At 46.8% G+C, this 20,247-nt stretch overlaps 1 protein-coding gene across 7 annotated transcripts; it reads right to left on the reverse strand.

The window, feature by feature from the left end:
* Positions 1-322: 322 nt before the first annotated feature.
* Positions 323-20,165, reverse strand: SCAMP4 (secretory carrier membrane protein 4). Of its 7 annotated transcripts, none has more exons than XM_040591554.1 (8): positions 20,091-20,165; positions 15,231-15,291; positions 14,738-14,793; positions 11,809-11,937; positions 8,552-8,708; positions 5,343-5,444; positions 4,287-4,404; positions 323-3,566 (listed from the first exon to the last, which is right to left on the reverse strand). In XM_040591554.1, exons 3-8 carry the CDS (start codon positions 14,742-14,744, stop codon positions 3,390-3,392), a joined length of 690 nt encoding a protein of 229 aa, XP_040447488.1. In that variant the 5' UTR covers positions 14,745-14,793; positions 15,231-15,291; positions 20,091-20,165; the 3' UTR covers positions 323-3,389. The 7 variants fall into 7 exon arrangements, with proteins under 7 accessions (XP_040447488.1, XP_040447489.1, XP_040447490.1 ...); XM_040591555.1 differs by having other exon boundaries at positions 15,231-15,294; positions 20,091-20,138; XM_040591556.1 differs by having other exon boundaries at positions 20,082-20,109.
* Positions 20,166-20,247: the final 82 nt, after the last annotated feature.

A 20,247-nucleotide genomic window follows, 5' to 3' on the forward strand; every position in this document is an offset into this window, starting at 1 on the left:
AGGAAGAGCTCAACCCCAGTGCCCGGGAGATGGGACCTTCTCACCACCACCCACACCTGTGCTCTCCATTCCCTTCAACAGAAGATGAGAATAATGGCAGCACCTTTGGCAAGAGCTTATCGGGCATCTGTAAGAGTCCAAACCACAGCGTGCTACTCTCATGCCAGTCCCCGGCACAGAGGATGGGCTTTATCTGTAAATGTGCTGTTCTTTCAAAGAAAAAACAACATGCAGTGGGAGACTTTGGAGGAAAATAGATTTCGCCATTTCCCTCTGCCAGATAACTCTGGTTACCTAGGAACAGACACACTTCTCTAATGCGGCCAGTTCTTCTCATCAAGCACAGGATGAGCATTTATTGTCTTGTGATCAGAAGAAAAACACAAAGACCAGAGCTCCACAAGTGACATGACACATCGCACACATACACGCCACATGATGCTCAACGAAACCAGGAGCCAGGTCCAGGTTAATGGTGTTAACAAGTCTTATAAATCTAATGTAAACATTTAAAAACATACAGAGTTGTCCAAAAAAACAAGCCACAGTAGTTCACGCAGCGTGCTGAGTCAACTGTCTGGAATTACGGTTTCTGGCATTGGAAGGGATGGAGGGGGGATGAGAGATGGCAGATCCCAACCAGAGAGGTTCACTTAAGCTCTGTAGAGATCTCAGGCAGTGTATGCTAATGAGGCGCAATTTTGGTGTCTGGCTCCAACTGTTTTGGTGGGCAGGCTCCTGAGTACCTCCTCTCCTTGCATCAAGCATTTTCACCATGACTGAAGGTAGGTGCTTCCGTCAGCACCCCAGATTATCCAAAGGTGGGGGGGGCAGAAGAGAGAAAAAAAGAAAAAAAGAAAGAAAGAAGCAGGATGCAGAGTCCCCAGCAATGCCTCCCCTCTTGGTTATGTTGAAACCTCCAACCTGGCACACTGAAAAAGCACAGACACCAATTGCTTTTGAAAACTTTTGGCAAGAAGCTGAGGGTGATGAGGGGCAGGGCCAGAGGGAGTGTGGCACAGAGGTACACCATGTTCTGGCTTCCAAGCATGGCCAGCCTAGCACTCGACCCCGTTAACCATGCCTCACTCCCCCTTAGTGCAATCGTATTTCCAGAGAGTTAATTATCAGGCAGTTCTTTTATCACTCTCTGATGGCAAGCGACAAAGAACACTTAAAATTACACTTGACACAAGACAAAGGCACCTAAAAGCTTGACAATGTGATCAGACCATGTTCTGTTAAGAAGGCTTCAAGCGTTGGTACTTACAAGCACATTGCACACTCGCAAGAAAAAAAACCCCTCATGTTCGGAGCATGTTAAACATCACAGATCCAGCAAAAGGCTGGTTCTGCAGCAGCACATCAGTGTTGCTTGTAAACGGGAATTCAGGGAGGCGCTGCTCTCTGATTCATGTTTGCTTTCGCTTTGGCCCTAGTAACAAAGATGTCACGCAGACTCCGAGCTGTACTTCATTTAGTATTTACAGTATGACACAGGAAAAGTTAATAGAGCAAATGGGAAGTTCTGCAGGGGCAATGGGGAAGGAAGAGCTCTCCTTCGTGAACTATTATTAGATAAGGCACATGTAGAGACAGTTTTCAAAAGATCACTTGCAAATCAGTTCCACCTAGCTAGGACAACCTCCCTGTCCCTTTCCGGGAGACAGCTTTGTTCTCCAATTACTTGGTGTGAATTTGGAGTGACTCCATTTACACCGTAACACCTCTGGCATTCCATCCAACAGCCTGCCAAGCCAAGCAGGCTCTGGGTCTGACCCACACGGTGCCCAACACCTCCCAAGTCTCTGCAGTGGAGCACTCTGTCCTTCACAGGATCATTGGCCAAAATGTTCAGAGCTGAAGACTTTGAACACTCACTCCCTACAAAAAACATCGGGAACCGACCTCCCAGTTTTGACGGGTTTGAAAAAATTCACTGCAGGCTGTCGAGGGAGAAGAAAAACCTGCAGCCTTTGCTGCCTGGATCGCTGTAGGACACAGGGGAATTGGATGGCTCAGGCTACAGGAGCCCTGACATGCGTGCACAGAATGGAGATGAACGACGAGACAGATGCTAGCTCTCAGGGAAAACAATCCCTCTCAGCAGCTTTATTCTCTCTTTAGCCGATTTGGGGAGAAAGGCAAGAATCTCTCTCTCCCTGCTCATGCATGGAAGGAAAGTGCTGCTGGCTACACACCGACACAGCCCAGGTCCGCACAGCTAGCATCAGTTATGAGGACTAACAAGCATTCCTTGGTCTACCAGACCCCACTGCGTAACATGTGGATTTCAACTACATCAGTAAAAGGCAGGATTAAAACTATTCATTGTAATAGAATTATTCCCAAACCACACCTGGACCCCAGCATAGCCACCTCGCATCTGGCTACTTGGCTGGGAGCCCAGAAAAACGGTTGTCCCAACAGGGCAAGGTGTGTCTAGCAGGGCATTTCTTGGGTCAGCACAAAACCCCAATGCCACCTAAGTGGAAGTTAGATGGCGCAGAGATCTCGTGCTGCCTACCTGTGACAGGGTGAACATCACCCAGGTAGCCAGGTCCAAAGCCCAGTGTCAGCCAGCTTTTTAATCATTTCCAGTGGGCTTTGAATCATGCTTTTAGTGAGCAATCATTAACCACGTGAGATGAAACTGCACCTTTGAAGCACACAGATCCAGCAAAAATTTTTAGCAGCAGGGAAAGCAAGATTTCTAGCATAACAACAGTCCTAGCCAGGCAAATGAGGACTCTTGTGGACTTCACATCTGAACAACACTCACCCACAGCAAGCACCGTTACCTAAAGGATTCTTCACCAGAGAGCGCAAGCAAATGAGGTTGTAGATTTTACAAATACCTTCGATATCGCTAGTACCAAGTAATTTAGGTGTTGCATTTCCCTTAGAGTGAAGGATTCCGGATTATTCATCTGGGAGAGTAAACACCAGTTGCTACTAATGCTCTGATTGCCTTTGTTACGGACAGCTTAGCGGTGTGCTGTGCATTTGATGAAAACTAAGCAGGGAGGCAGGAGAAGGAGCCATTGCAGTAGTGTTTGCCATCGTGGGGAAGTCAAGCCTTTTTCACGCATGGTCATGAGAGGATTCCCTCAAGCAAGGGCAGTGAATGGTTGGTTCCTCAGTCTGCAACAAGGCAAATACTGGTAACTCAACGCAAACAAAAAACTTTCTGATAAGGCCGTGCAGTGCTCCGGAGGTGGCAAGGGCTGACACAGCACATCTCTTCTGCAGTGGTGAGGAGACAAAAACCAAAAGAGTCCCCAAGATGACTGGGGTGCTTGGGGGGGGAATGCAAATGATCTTTTTCAAATAACAATAATAAAAAGACCAAAAAGAAGAGAATCCAGGCAGTTTGCAGCTGTTGCTGCTTAAGGCCATTGGTTTCCTGGGGGATAGTTGGGCACTGTGGGGTACTCTGGCAGGCTGTTCCCAGAAAAATTGCTGTACTGGGCCTCCCTGCTGGGGGGGTTCCTCCACATGCCACTGTTCCACTCATCCTGAGCCTTCTGAAAGCTTCCACCAGCCCCTCGGTAGATTTTATGTACCTAACAGATGAAAGAGAGAACGAGAGGAAAGTCAGCAACAGGTACCCACACCTCTTCCTCAGAAGAGCTACAGTCATCACTTTGGTACCGTATTTATTTCTACCTCTGTGAAAAGCTGTATTTCTAAGGCACAAAAGCACTAAAAAATGTAGTAATACAGTGAACAGAGGTGCACATAGATAATATCAACCCAAGACCTGAACCTGTTTCAGCTGCATGCCTGGGATTCAGGTCGGGGATACCACAGCAAGGCAGCAAACCCAGGTCAGGAGGCTGAACCTTCTCTAAAACTGACACTACTGCTTCAGCAGGGCTTCTGTCTTCTCCTCTGCCATCAGTCTACTGAAGCTTCCCAGACAGTCCTACCTCCAAATCCTTCTTTCTGCAGAGAACAGAGGACCACATCCCACCCTGCCACCCAGTCCCTACTGCACACCACCTCAAGATGCTTCACCTTTACCATCAATGACCTCCCCAATGAGCAATGAAGCTTGCTTCACCTGCCCTAAAGGAACATTGCCACATGAAATGGTGACAACATCCACCCCCAGCTGTCTTGTGTTATCTGTATTTGTCCTCTAGAGACTCTGAGAGACACCAACTACACTATAAAAACTTTAAAAGCAGTGATGGCTTAGGGTGGCTGCTAAGCTGCCTGTTCACATTATTGCGATACAACCTGCAGATACTCCAAGTCAGAGAGACATCTGAGGCACCTACCCTTAAAATGCAGACGAGCATGGCGACTGCTGACATTGTAAACATAATGGCAGGAAACAGCATGAACACAGCAGCTGCAACATTGGTGCTAAAGAAAGTAATGGCTGCCAACCATCCGCTGGAAGACACAGAAAAAAACAGTATCATTGCAGCTTTCTTTTTTAAAGTATCCTTACTATCAGAAAAGCTGTCTAGACATACCCAGAAACTACAAGGCAGCTTTAAAGAAAATGAAAACAGCAATGAAGAAAAGGGACAGAATGAAATGCAGCTCAGGCAGGTATTTCCCCAAGATCTCAAATCTCACTTGCCAGCATCCCTCGCTAATCCACTCTCAGACCTTTAGGGGACAGCCAGCTGTCCTTTGGGAAGAGAAGATTTATTCCCAAGGTGCTGTCAGCTGTGCAGAGGTCGTGCGTCTAGAAACTGGAACTGGGATCCGGGAACACGAGGGTCCTATGATTTATACTGCATCTCTATTCCTTTGACGGCAATAACCAGATAGGACAACTGGAGAGCATCAGCAGTTAAGAAAATAAAATGCTATATGGAGTGCCAGAGCTTTCTATTATTTGTAGTTTCAGCAGGAACTGCTCTCAAGTCTCTACCGACAGAAAGTTAAAATGCCAAACAATTATAACATAACCAGGGACAGACACTAAAATGCTCCCATTTATTTTAGGAGAACCCTGACAATGCTCGCTCTATAGGCCAACAGTGAGTCATCATGCACTGCTCACCATGTGCTGCGAATAGTTTGAGGGCAATGCTAAGAGAGGATCAGATGAATCTTGAAACTGGCTAAGAAGAAAAGGTGTTAAAGAGAACAAGCAGGTGAATATACCTGACTTCTGCCAATAAAACAAATGAAAACAGAACTGTGTACTCCAAGAGCAGGTATAACTATACCACAGAGGAAAAGAGAAAGTTTCTTCCTCTCCATCCTGTACAGACTCCCATCAGTTTCTCAAAAGTTCATGGGAACAGCCCGTAGCCTGAAACTGAGGCATGGAAGCCAAGTGCTCGGCTGTAAGACCGTCAGCGCATCCTGCTTACCAAGCTCCCCATCCGGAGAAACCAATCGCCTGCAGGACCGTGAGAATAAACTGTGCTCCAAAGATGAAGAAAAAGGCCATAAAATTAAATGAGCTGTCCGACCTGTGAAAGAAGAGAGGAAATCAGGGGGAGACTGGCACCTCGTGTTGCTTCACACTGATGTTTCACCCCATCACGTACAACCGCTCCAATGGGGTTTTTCAGAAGAGGTCCCTCTACAGCCGTGTACTTTGAAGGCTACTCCTCTGTCCCCGGCAGTGAAAGCACACAGATCCATGAATCATCAGCACTTAATCTCTTCCCACAAGCCTGGCTCCTGCAACTGCTTTACCAAACTGCATATATGACAACACATGAGAAGAGGCAGTCTCCTGCAGAACAGAGAGTGCCTAACCCTCTGACCAAACCTCTGAAGTCAGCACAGCCTGACACTTAGGCAGCTCAGCCACTGGCAAGTAGGCACAAGGGGGCCTGAACATTGGCAGGCAGAGCTTCCCCATAAGCTAAAAGTGATAATTGAGCATAAGAATTCCGACTGGGAATGTCTTGGTGGCTGCTCATCATCACACTTACATGCCCACGGTTAATAATCCAGCACTGGGACACAACAGGAGGAAAAACAGCCACCAGAGAAGCAAGTGGTATCCTGTCTGGGGAAATGCAGAAGCATACTCTCACATCTTTGCAGGCTCCACATCTTCACGATGTATAGGTTGAGAGGTCCCAGATATATGAGGTCCTTTACTTTATGCAGGTATAATGGGCAGCAGGCACATGATCCCAAACCAGAAGGCTGACCAGGTATGTGCAGTCTCTGTCATGGGTGCACTGGGACACAGCACTGTCCAGCCCACGTTTGGGCTCTGCCACAGAACTGCAGCAGAACATCTTCATCCCATTAAACCAGCTACATCAGGCACATCTAAAACTCCCCAAACTATCATTTTTAATGATACAAATGACTCCCACTCTCTCAGGAACCCAAAGGGCCCATGATTTACATAACAGATTTGCAAAAAACCACTTTGGTCGCTTATCAGGCAGTTTGGTGCAAGGGGGAGTTTACAAAAGAGCTCCAGTCATTCGCAGCTCTTGCTTAAAGTATTTAACTGTTTACTATTTTAATGTTAATTAGTATTATAATTCTAGTCCCTGATGACTAATGAGGAGATGAGAGAGGCAGGACCCCAGACTCTGGTGAGGTCGACGCAGTGGACCCCTGGCTACTCCAAGACAAGTGGAAAAGCCTCCAGCTAGAACCCTGCCACCCTGAGCCTCGCATGTTGGTATGGTTAGAGATGCTGTGACAGAAAACTGCCAGTCCTGAGTATCCTCATGATTCCACCCTTCAAATATCACCTCAGAGTACAGCAGTGTGAAAGAAATACTTTAAACACAGACTGTTCACAGTAATGCCTATCATAATCCAATTAACAAGGATTAGGCTCGAGGCTGAGCCTTCAAACAGACTCTTGCAACTACGACCTGAAGGGGCGGGAGGAGTCTTCATTTGAAAGGATCTGTGGGAATTAGTGAGGATACACAGAAAAGGTGATTTCTGATCCAGCCTTCTGGTGCAGATTTGCAACAGCTTTGCCCTAGCGCCAAAGCTCTGCAGCTAATTTAATTTTGGATGCAGATGTATGACGATGGTTTTACGAAAGCATCCTCACAGTACATGATGCCAATATCAAAGGGCTGCCTCCTCCCAGAACAAGCAGAGCAAATAGGTTTGACCTCACCTTCTTGAGTCACAACTAGCCGTGATCCCATCAGATCAGTGTTTTTCAAGCCCCTTCTACAACTGATGTCAAAGTCTACGATCTTTGGGCTTGCCAGTCTGTCCCTAGGGCTTATTCTTTTTTTAACTGTAGAAGACTTTACACAGAGTAACCTCAGGGCCCTTTCAGTATTCAGTTGCATAAACACATACAAACAACATTAAAGAAACAATTAGAAACGGTCATTGGGAAGCCCAGAGGAGGTCAACCGGGAGGAGTAATTTTTCCCAGACTTCAGAACTCCCCAGACTTCAGAACTCAGAACGGAAACTGCTCTTTGAACAGAGCTCTAGCCAGCTCTCGAGGCACTTGGGCTTCTGAACTAGGGATGGGGACAAAACCCCAGCCCCAGAGGGCAAGAGTTCAGAGCTGGTATTTTCATGTCTTTTAAAACTTTCAGATTAATCCGACCCAGTGGGCCTTCCATTTTCATCAGAAATAATCCTCCCCTGTACTCCATGATGTAGTCACTGATGTTTTAAGCACCACCAGTGCATTAAATGCCCAGTGTTGTTAGTATAAAAAGCATAAATTCGGAAGAGCATTTAAACAATTAATTTAGCATGCGCTAAACAGACAGGACCCCACCTGCCAACTCCCATTTCTATGAGCTGCTTTTGCTGTTATCTAAACCAACTCGTCACAGAATCCAGTGAATAATCAAAATCCAGAGTAATTGGGTAATCCCTGGTAATGGGGAACCAGAAGGACCTTCACCTCCAGAGGCCAAATCCCTGACTGGTGCGTGGGGTCTGCTGGCGACCCACAGTGTGACACTGGGCAGGTCCCTCCCCTTCCCTGTGCCAGGCTGGAAACTGCTTGGGACCTTCACAGCTCTGACAAGCATTATGCATTAATGTCTGAATAATGCCTCATGACCCACAGCAAGCATGAGCAAATGCAAATGATTATTAATTAAAGTGAAAATGCAGGATAGCTTTAAATATTTGTGGAGTTTCAGAAGGACTCACTCCAGGGAACTGCTTTTATCTAAAAAGCGAAACAGCCAAGCTCTCAAGTACCTAGCAACTAAAACCAGAAGAGTTCTCAAAACCTAATAACTTAATAGTCTTCCATCAAAATAAGCCTCAATGAAACTTTACCAAATCAGTATCTATTTTAGTGCTATACTGATATGGGGGTGCTGCTACGCCTGAAATATTGAAGTAAAATAGGAATTTCATCCTCATGGAAGTGACAAAGTTTGCCACTGCTCACTTCCGATCGTAGGCAGGTAACCCTCAGTCCTACATCTGGTATTTAAAAGTAGCCACATTCTTCTTCATTTGGAAGGTAAACAAGACATTCAGCCAACAAGTCCTTCATCTTTATCCCAGACAGAGAGCTCCAGAGGAGCACTCCCCAGTAATGACACATCTCTCTCCCAGACGACACAGAGACAAAATCACCTCATGGGCTCCTACTTACCGAAAGGCTTTATAGGCAGGTCGGAACCAGCAGACGTAGCCGCAGGGACTGAAGAGGATAAGCCAGAGGATGGCCAGCCCAAAATTCACCCCATAGCCTCCTCCGATCCACCACGCCAGGCACGCAATTATATTCACTACTAGTGTGATGCAGTAAACTGTAAAGAGGGCAGAGGAAAGAATGTGTGGCTGTGCAGCTTCATGTCTTCACGCTTAAAAGGAAACAAATGGCCCACGTTATAACAGGAAGGGTCCACGCCGCAGTGGGAAACTCAAGCCCAGTAACGCAGCCGCTCCAAGCGAGCCGCAGGTCCTGCGTGCCCCAGGAGCCCGCAGCACAGACACGTCCATCTCCAGAGGGAATGCTGCAGCAGAGGGATGAGGAAACTCTTTTGGAATCTGCCAAAGGACGGAGAGCTGGGTAGCAACCAATTAAGTCCTCTGCCAGTATTATTATCAATTACAAGCAAGGTTCAATTCCCATTTGTAGCAAAGCCCCTTTATGAGAGGTGAGGGGTGTAAACCACTGCACTGCACCCAGCCTCAACAGGACTTCGGTCTCTCTGCTTGCTGAGGCTGCCTCGGGAGCTATTACAGAGCCAGCACAGCACCTTGCGGGCTTGCTCTCTGCTTCCCTGGGCCTCTGAGGAAGCCTGGAAGTTCGCTTCAGGGCTTGTAAGTGCTGCCTTGAGTGAGGGGATATGCAAACTCCAATCAGGCTGATAACTTGGGACCTCAGGGGTGGCTTAAAGGCCTTTTCACATCCCTGTTCCTGCCACTTGGATGAAAAGGAACAGTTGACAACAGCCCCCAGAGCGCACCAGTGCTGCACGAGGCAAACGTGCATGAAGTGACACTGCTCCCCCCTTCCCTGAAGCTCAATATCACCGCAAAGCGGGGCGGCACACTTCCTAGCTTTCACAGGCTGAGCGCAGACCCCATGCCAGGGGCTCCCCGCTTTCCTCCCCATGCTCCCCTCAATGGTGCAGAGACTCCCTGCAGCTGTCCTTGCACCCCCCCAGGCTCTGCCAGTGCCCAAGAGACTCAGCCCAGTTACAAGCTCCTATTTCAGAAAACAGGGGGTAACCCTTAAAAAACTGGTGGTAACCTGTATCAATTAGCACAGACAAAGAGAAATGAGAAGGTGGACCCTCCGTACTGCCAGGTGATGAGCTCACAGTAACACTCTGGACCCTGGCCTCATTTATTCAGCCAGAATTAAATCCCTGAATTTCTCTTCACCCATGGTAAGCGCCCATGCCCTGCCCGCTCCTTGCCTCACCACATGTGGTGGCTTTGCAGCACACCTGCACATCCCTGGCTTAGCCCTCTGATGCCCATCACTACCCTGGCCTCTGCTTCTGACTCCTCTTTCTTGGCACAGACCCACCTGCCTTCACACAGCCTGGGGGATGCTAAACAGCTACAAAGTTTTGTGGTCGTAAAATAATATTGCCAACACAGTTGGGACAATTTAGCATGGAAAGTATCCGAACCCAGCTGCTGCTTCTGACATAGGAATTACATGAGAGTTAAAATAAAACATTGTTTTACTACAAAGAAAATGTCTTCTGAGTAGCTAACAACAAGGCTTTATACACAATTGTTTGGATGTATCTTAATATTGGGGGGAAAAAAGACTTATTGTTTAAATTTAATTTATACAGTAGCTGTACTTCCCCAAATTTTTATTTTCAGAAGTCAGTTAGTGTCCAAAAATTACTAAAAAACCCCCGACAAAACACCAAGCCAAGAGCACCTATGAAGTTTTAAGGAACTTCTGGTTCTCCCTGCACATCAGGTGGGAGTTTGTTCTCCAGTAGTGGGAGCTCTGGTACAGGTTTCCCCAAACCACCATCCACCTTAATAAAACATTCACATCCAATTAAAGTAATGAGCATACAACCTTCTAGCAACAACTTGTGTGTTTCTATTTTTAACACCGGCCTTTTCCTGTTTACTGCCTTCCCTCCATGTATGAACCTCTCTCCATCCCATCCCAAAAAGATGGGGCGGGGGGGTGGGGTGGGGTGGGACACAACGACCCCAAAAGAAAGCGTGCTGCAGATGGAAATGTAAATGTAAAACTCCTGGTGACAAATGCCAGGTCTCCTCAGCCACTGGCAGACTAGTTGCCCAAATGGCTGGCAACTTTCCAGCCTGCCATGAACTTGAATGAGGGAGGCTTTGTTTAGGGAGAGTCGCAGACAAAGGCAGCTTTACAGCATGCAACATTTAACCAGTTAAGTCTGAAGGGACAAGCAGTTTCTTCAGGCGAGAAAATTACAGAGCTCATTTCAGCATCTCTAAATAACGAAAGAACAATTGAGTGATAGATTATGCTATTATTTATGCACACAAATCTCTCTCATACACACATCCTATGCATCTGGAATAAAAGCCATGCCACCGAATGCATATCTGGCAGAAAACAAGCTTTTCCTTCAGTGAGAAGGGTAAATAGGATGACAAGCATTTGGGGAAAAAAAGATAAGCAAGGCAAGAAGATTTTTAATCTTCCAAAGCATTCCCTGTAGTTTTCTAGGCCTGCCACACCATTTTTCATCCAATTTCATTCCTTGGAGAAGAATGGTCAATTTTCATTACTAGCTTTTGAATGGCTAAGCCAGACAACACGAGCCCAGACCAGGAGGTCTGTTCATACAGAATATCAGCAAATCACCAGCTGTGACCAAGAGGATCAGCACCCTTCTCCACGAGGACGCGGAACATTTTGCAGGCTCTGGAGAGCTAAGGAAGAGACAGTTTATGGCTAGAAAACTCTGCTTCGATCTGTGGGTGGCACAAACACGGGGGAGTTTGAGCCTTCCCATAGCAAGGTGGGGCAACAGGTAGCAAGCACATGGGCCGTATTTATTTTCTTGCCTAAAATTCTCCTATTCATCTTACTTCAGGTGAATTGGGAATTACTTTAAGAGAGCTATTTTGGGGAGTAAAACATTACCTCACATTAATAAAGGTGTCAAATATGGTCTGCTTTTTTCCTCTTCAGATTTACTAATAGACATTTCTAGCAGTGATACTCTCTCCTTTCTTCAACAGCTGCTCTGCGGCAAAGACTCATAGCACAGCAGCTTAACATTTGGGCATAAAGTTATATTACAGTATTCTAAGAGGAATCATTGTTTCTCATCAACTAATTGCAGTCAAAACTTTAAAGCACTTAAGTCACTGAGATCTATATTTTTTTCACTACACATATGTATTTTCCCAGCACAATTTTTTAATTCAACTTACAGATCCATACGTGGTAGATTCTCTTCACCAGAGACTGATAATCGATGGGAATTTCATCAGCAAAATTCTGGTAGAAACACGGTTTCAGAGGGATAAACTTGGGGAGCGGTGGGAAGTTATTCACCTTTTCTGCAATGTAGAACACAGATATTAGCTGAATGCAGAAACATTCTCGTAAGGCTGAGCAAGTCTAACATCCTCCACACCTTTCCAATACACACCCGTGGACCCCAAGGTCAAGGGGACTCGCAAGAATCAAAAGAGAAACCATCACCAGCTCTGGCCGTTCACGTTACTCACTGCAGCACGTTCATCCTCACCCTGAACACCAAATATTTTGTTCTCCTTCCTCAGCAGTGGACATGATATTTAAACTAGCACATGCAAGGCTTAGAGCAAGGAATAGAAATGAACTAATAAGCAACACTTGGATTTGACACCTTTACACATCAGTGTAAAGTTCTGTGAAAGGCACTGACAGACAAAAAAAACTTAAAACTCCAGGATAAGGTTCCTCAGGAAGAGAGGAGAAGCCAGCAACATCTGGGGGAAACAGGCTGCACAAAGATTTTTAGTTGCAACCTTTCAGAAAACAAAAGGAAAAGCTGGCAATTACCCAGACAAGCAGATTTACCTTCAGACACAAGCTCTGAGTAGTCTTGCTGGTGCATGGATCAGGCCTTAGGACCTGTAGTAGATATGACTCTGTGACAGTGAGGAAGGGCGCCTTTGGAAAGCATCTCAAACTGGAATTTAATACTCAAGATATCATCCAGTTAAGGGAAGGCAAATGAGATGTCAGGGATAATTTTGTTGTGAGAAGACTCATGAACATACCCTTTTTTCTTTAAAAGTCAAGTTCTTCCTGTAAGGTTAAGCCCCAGAATAAAAAAGAAAGAAAGAAAAAAACCAAACCAAAATCCCAAATCCCAAAACTTTGCATTCAGATACAATAAATCAGCAAATGCTGACAAAAGTGATAGAGTGAATAAAACCTTACCTTGGGAAAAAAATATGTTTTAAAAACAAGTAATTAAATGCCTAAATCCTCTGCCTTTAAGCTGCTGTCAGCTTCTAGACAGGTGCGCAGATCTGTCTGTGTCTATGTGTGTGCCTGCATGTGCATTCCTACACGTTTGAGAACGTTTGCTCTTGCCTTCCAGTGCTGATTAAAGTTTGATTCCAGGGCATTGTGACTAATTGTCTAGTCTACTTCAGCCCCAGTAAACAGAATTAAAAACAAGCAGAGGAAGAGATGAAGAATGTCCTGGGAAAACCTCCAAATGGCACAGAAGACGAGAGGAAATGTCTGAACAAGAACCGTCAGCACAAGAGATCCCCTTCTCTTGCCATTATCTCCGTGTGAGAAGACATTTTGCAGGAGCAGCTTCTTCATTTGAAGGTTGGCAGGGAAGACTAAAGCTGTAAGCCATGCTTTGGGAAAGAAAAGGCTTTCTTCATGCAAAAGAAAGGCATATTTTCACGCAGAAAATATGTTCAGGATAACGCCCACTGTGAGTACATCAGAAGTAAATATGAAATAAAGTCTGAAGTCACTAGCCCAATTTGACTTTTCAGTAGCCTTTTCCTTATAAAAGCAAATACTAAGTCTCCTGTCCCTCCTCACCCACCTTTGCTAAATTTTTTTTTTTTACATTAATTCAGACACTCTCCAAAGCTGGTATTAGTTACTGGTTAACATCTACTGCTGACCCCATCACATGCAGTCAAAGTCCATAGGAATCTGGACTTCTTAGCATTAATTTTTCATTTGCTACAAACACCTAATGGGCTTTCTCCTCTACAGTCTGTCTCAGCAGCCTACAAAAGGACAGAACAATGCTGGATCAAGGGAAAAGAAGGGGGCACAGCTTTTAAAACTAGAGACAGCTCCCAAGGGAAGTCAATAAGACCAAGATTAACCGACCACAGTGAAAGCAGATTCTCTAACAATCTATTATTATTATTATATTTATGGGATGAGGAAAATTTTGTTCTGTCCCTCTTCAACAGCTGAAGCTGTAGCTAGTTACTGTGGTTCTGCTCTCTTCCATTGTCTCTCTCCTGCAGTACAGATCTGTTATGGGCAGTAGAGCTGATGCCAGCCTGTAGTGCACAAGTCCCCAAATGGTGGATCCAAAACCAACTGGCCTGCTGGACACCAGCCACTGCAGTTTGTCATTTTTCAAGCTCACAAAATGCTCCAAATACATCCAGACTTTTTTCTATGTACACAAAGATCAGGATTACACGTCTTCTCTGTTGTCACCCAGCTGCAAGTAGCCAGATGACCACTTTCTCCCACCCAAAGACCCTGTAGTTTTCAACTGTTCCGGGTTACTTCCAAGAATAGATAAAGGAAATTAAATTAAAATATCCCCTTTCATGTCTGACTGCATAGTTTGGCGTGCTACAGCACTCCCATCAAAGCTAGGATCAACATATTGGATCAGCAAGCACAACCTGTGCTTTCATAAACCAAACTGTATAAGCGATGAACAGAAACTGTATACAAGTCCTGAACCTGCTCTTATTTTAAAAAAAATTGGGAGGAAATTTGTTACTAATTTTACTACAGGTAAAATTAAGATGTAGTAATGTCAACAGTACAGCTAGGAAAGCCGTGGGAAGCTGTTTAGCCTCTCTAAGGAAGGAATTATTCTCATGTACTTTTTTGTGAATGTCATCCTCATCCAACTCTCAAACAGGTCACACCTCAGCATTTATCACCAGAGCAGCAACCTCAGCTGTCAATCCTACAGCACAGAAGTGAATATGACCAAGGCAAGAAAACAGAAGGAGCTGAAGAGCTTTAGGGATCACTAGGGACACATGTCACACACCTGATGCGCCACAGCCATCACAGCACACCGAGAAACATTCTCTGAAACCGTTCTCCCTACATTGCCATATTTTGAGGTGCTCTTACCTGCCATTTCTAGTAAGAGTGTTCCACAGTGAAGTTTCAGACAGACAGCAACAGATCTATTAGAAAAAATAATAAATAATCAGGTCAGCACATGTCACTAACCAGCACCCAAAGAACCTCTAGAATCAGAAATACTTCTGGCACAGTGCTTGACAGACTACGAGCCCGGGGTTCCCACTACAAACTGCTCATCTCCAACTGCCCAAAGTCAGCATGCTGGAACTTGACCAAAACATCCCAATTTCTCCTGGTTCGTATGAAGCTCCACCCGGCAGCACCTCATTCAGCACAACCCCACTGTCAACCACTTTTAAGGCTTCTATTATTCAGCAGCAAACAAACGTGGCACCTGACAAAGGCTGAGGATGCACGGAACGCCACTGCCAGAACACGTGTACCTTCCAGCTGCAGCCAGACAACAAGCTGAGACAGACAGATCTGAGCGGGACCCAGCCAAGCACATACATCGGAAGAGAAATTTGTACAAGCTCACCAGACTTAATGCCTCATTTAGGTGTTGAGATGATTTGTTGGCTCTCTGTGGACCTCCCCAGCTGCTGAAACAAACACATATCACTGTTAGCTTGGAAGTAAATTGATTTAAAAAAAAAAAATCAGCTGGTACACAACCCATTATTTTAATAATTATGCACAATCCTTCTTAAAAATGCAGATTCATTCTTCCTGTTACCACCATTGAACATGACTGTCATTCTGGAAGAATCAAATCCTGCAAAGTTGACTCGGCGTCAGCCGTGTTGCCAATTTTGGCAGAACTGATCACACAGATGAAAGCCGCAGAGAGATCTGTGCTGAGCTTGGATTTTACCCCTTCTTTGTTAAGTATAAAAGCACTGTGTGCCCCTACCTGGAAATCTCAAAACGGAAACAGGGAATACCATAAAACAACCCTCTTAACCAGCGCTGCAGGGTTTGACAAGAGCTATCAAGAATGAAGGAAGTCTAGACTAAAACCCATCCCTACAAATACACTCCAAACACCACACGCCGCTGCCAGCACCGACGGCAGTCTCAGCACCGAGGTCAGAATAGCTGTGCTGTATCCAAAGCCCTCGGGATTTACAGCAGCTCGCTTCCCTGTTCTGCACCTCTGTGCTGTCCCCCTGTGTGCTCCGTGCACGGTCTGGAGATTGCAAAGTTTACACTGGCACAATTATTTTGTTGGGGTTGCATTTACTCTCCTTTTTAATTGAGATATTCTAGCACAGTCCTTAGTGGAGTCAACGGCTCTCTGATAAGAATTGGGACCTGTACAGGCAGCTTATTCTTTCTGTACGTAGCAATGCAGTTATATACAAGCTTAACTACATGCACACAGAGGAAACATATTGTTTCGCCTGTACCAGTCTAAAGAAAGCAACAGAGCATGGCCAGGAAAGCTGTGTCACTTGTGAGCTGCTCAGGGCTGGGACTCCCTGGTTAAAGGCTCACACACAGGGTCCCCGTCACCGCCGAAGCCTCCAGGCTTTCCCCACAATACAGACATTACCCAGTGTCTGACAGGCATTTTATAACTTACGATTTAGAAATGGAAGCATATTGCTTTGCCTTTATTAAATTTTGTGAGTAGAAAATAAAGTATGAAGACAGTTAAGAATACAATTAAAACTTCACCCCACCCATTTGCAGCTGCTCCCAGCAGAGATCCGTAAATTTGGGGGGAAGAAGAAATGACACATGAACACCAGTTACACTAATGCACTAAGAGAAAAGAATCTTTCACTGAAAGATCAGCAAATGAGTAAAGCCCTTCTCCAGAAGAGGATTATTTAGTCACATACTTCAGCACCAGTGTCTTAAGAGCTGCAGAGTGGTGGGAGGTGTCAGTCTGTCCACTGGAGGAGGGACCAGAAGGAAAGACCACAGGACACATTCCTGGTTTTACACAGGGCCATCGTGGCCAAACAGTAGTTCTCCTGTGCCCTCCCTGCTCAAGGAGACAACTGTGGTGCTGTTGAGTGGGTTTAACTCAAATAAATAAATAAAACAAAACAGAGAAAGCAGCATTCTGGTGATCCACTTGCTTCTCATTTTACCCAGCTGTTCTCATTTACCTGCTCATTTCCTAAAAAATCTCAGCCATGGTTTAATGCTTTGAAGACACAGTAAATTATCACATAAAGAAGCTATGACAGAAGCTATTGAATATTTCTGTCTTCCTTTATGAGTAATCTCACAGAAGTTCCTGGGATGACTGTAATTTCCCTAAGGAAAGATGTGTTTGGGAACCACAAAGCAGCACTAAGAATATTTCTTTCTGCAAGGATAAACGCATACAATGAAATTTTACACCAAATAATCGTTTTCTGAAATGCATTGACCTTCCACTGGCTCAGCTGCACTAAGATTCCATTCCAGCTCCCGGTGAAAGGAAAGGGACCTTTCCCCCAGGGACACCTACGGCAGCAAGCTCAAACCTTCTGCAGGCACGAACTCAGACTCCAGGATCCAACCCAATAATAATTTTGTTCAGTGCTCCAAGACACACTTGCACAGGAACCACTGTTTTCACACCTCCCTAGCCCATTTAACTTGGGCAGGATTTCTGCAAACTCAGGATAACAGGCCTCAGATGTACAGTCAGGGAAAAATCTTGTGTCTAGTGAGAGATGATGTTGCTCAGCTCGGCTGGCTAAAACTCCTGGGGGAAAACTTCACTGTGCATCCTCAAGTCAAGTTCCAGTTACGAGATCCTGGCATAAGGAAACAGATTTGCAGCAAATACAGATAAACGGGTACATAACAGGTATCATCCAACCACGTGTGAATTTGTGCAAAATAACAACACATATAAATAAGCTCTCTATTCACCGGAACATTTTCAGTTTAGTTGGGAACAGACAAAACCCAACACCCTGCAGTCCACTGCAGAGATTTCTTCACGTACAAGTCACTGCTGGCGGACGGAGGAAAAAACCACACACGCTAAGGAAACCATGGTGTGAAGTGAACTTCCTTTTTCCACTGTGCTCATCAACAGCCAATGAATAACTCCAAAGTTCACAGTCCACCACACATGACTCACAAGAGCCCACTGGAGACAGACGGAGCTTTTCTTCACCAGTGTTTCAAAGACAAAAATACTCTGTGTCATTTTAAGAGACAGCGTTTTCCTTTTAAACCAAGACACGTACGCAAGCAGCACTGTTTCTTCTAGGTGGACAACAACGTGAGTACTTTGAATGGGACTTCAGTCTGAAACATGTTTCACCATCTCAGATTAGGGTAAAATTTTGTGAAGAAAAACCTGTAGCAATCTGCTTGAGGCACACTGTATGGCTGCATGTATGTTACTATTTAGTCCCTTTGTTTATTCTGCCTATATTACAGTAAATAGTTTTAAAAGTTTCAGTTATTTCTCACTACTACTTTCTCCAAAAAGAGAGAAAGGTGGTAGAAGAAAGAAATAAAGGACAGGCCAAGAAAGCTGAACTAATTCCTGCTTTGCCGTAAACCCACCTGATGAGCTGGGGCAAGTCCCCTAAGACCAGATTCACAGGACACCAGCTCCTCTCAATGCCACCTGCAGATGTCCCAGCCAAGCTCAGAAGAGCCCAGCATCCTAAGCTTTCCATCCAGCAAAATTCACCAGCTTCTGAAGTCTCACTTTAGGATATTTTCTGCACTGCATTTATATTTTCATTCCAATAGGATGACTGTAGCTAGGCTAAGAGCTTCTACGCAGATCTGTACTCAAGGGCTCAATCTAGAGTGCTTTGCTGAAAGCAAACGGAGGGGCTGGATCCTTACATAACAGCAACAGAGTGCCGACACTCCCTCATAAGACAATGATTGAATAATTAGAGCACAAGCAGAATGAAAAAACCTGGGCACAATGCACATCTCCTGAAAGTGGTTCAAGCTTACCTCTCTGATGAGGGCTATCACCAGAGACCAGGCTTTTGGAAGCCACGTCACGCTGCCAGGCAGCAGATCCCAGACATTCTGGAAGAGCAAATGGCCTAAAAGCTTGGGGGGGGGTGGTGGTGGTGCAACCTGCAGGGTTCTGGGAGACGTGGGTTTGAAACCAGGCTTAGCAGGGAATCAACACAGCCTCCAGCATTCCCAAGACAAGCAAATGCCTTGGTCATATGCCTCTCCAGTTGCATTTAAAAAGAAAGCAGTAACTCTGCACTGGTTTTAAGAGAAAAGTCTGTTTTTTTGAGTCTCATTCAGATGCCCAACTCTTATCAGGAAGTTCCCAGGGAGCCCAAGGCAGCAGTGGTCATTCTGCAAGGCACCAGAACACTTGGCTCAGCTTTATGAACTTAGACTTTATATAGCTGACACAGCTTGTACTCGATAGTATTTCCTCTCCCCGCTGCATGCTGCTGGCCCTCATGGAGTGGAACACTGCCCCTTCAGCGATGCCAGCACCATGCTTCACACTGGATGAGCTTCACAGGTTCAGAAACTAGTTTCTTGAGCTCGTTAATGCTCACAAAAACACCAAGAACAGAGAGGGGGAGGTAAAATTACATGTCCATGTGCTACTGCTGTCAAGGGCAATGCACGAAAGAGCCAGCAGCGAACCCACACACAACAAAAGGCTTCACCCTCGCTCCTCACAACCCCTGGGGGATCACCTACGTTACCCCCCGCCCCCGGGGTGGGAGCCATGCAGCTGGCCTGGGCACCCCCCAGGCCTGCCCTGCGCTCCCCGAGACCTCCCAAGCACCCAAGCACCGGCCCCAGCAGAGGCGTCCCACCGGCTGCCCCCACACAGCCAGGGCACCATGACAGGCAAATCCCCCCGCACCCCCGGGGGAGGGGGGCAGGGCACAGCCGGAGGGGGGGAGCGATACACCCCGCTGTGCTCCACGGGGGGCACGGGGCCCCCTCGCCGCCCTCCACCGGGGCTGCCCCCAGCACCTCCCGCTCATGCTGCCCCGGAGAGCTGCTCCCACCGGGGCTGACCCCAATCCCTGCCCCCCGCCAGGGCTGTCCCCAATTCCTCCCCGCACAGGCGCCATCCCGCCAGACCTGTCCCCAATACCTTCCCAAGCACGGGCTCCCCCGCCATCCCCCTGCTGTCCCCATGACCCCCATCGCAGCTGCCCTCGTTACCCCACCTCTGCCGCCCCCCTGCCCGGACAAGCCCCGTCACCCCTCTCATCCCGGGACAGGCCCCGTCACCGTCGTCGTCACCCCCACCCCTCCCCGAGGCAGGCCCCGCCACACCCCCGGGTCTGAGGCGGCTCCACCGGCCGCCGCCGCCCGCCCCTCCAGGAGCGGGCCCACCTCACCGCGAGACCCCGGCCCCCTCAGCTCCCCCCAAGCCCTCCTCCGAGGCCTCCCCACTGCCCCCCAGCGCGGCGCTCACCGTGCCCACCTCAAAGCGCAGCGGCCGGAGCCCCGCTCCACGGGCCCGCCGCGGGGCACGCTGGGAAACAGAGTCCGTGCAACCGCGGCCGCCGCGGCGCCGCACACGTCCGGGACTGCATTTCCCAGCGTGCCCCGCGGCACACCCCCACCACCTCTCACGTGAG

The sequence above is a fragment of the Falco naumanni genome, chromosome 4 (assembly GCF_017639655.2).
Source record: "Falco naumanni isolate bFalNau1 chromosome 4, bFalNau1.pat, whole genome shotgun sequence".
Taxonomy (NCBI): Eukaryota; Metazoa; Chordata; class Aves; order Falconiformes; family Falconidae; genus Falco; species Falco naumanni.

Coding starts and splice junctions, on each gene's coding strand:
- SCAMP4 (XM_040591554.1), bottom strand. Junction 8,709..11,808: donor AATCTACCACGTATGGATCT/GTAAGTTGAATT, acceptor CCCTCTTTACAG/TTTACTGCATCACACTAGTA. Junction 4,405..5,342: donor TTCTCCGGATGGGGAGCTTG/GTAAGCAGGATG, acceptor TGTGTCTTCCAG/CGGATGGTTGGCAGCCATTA.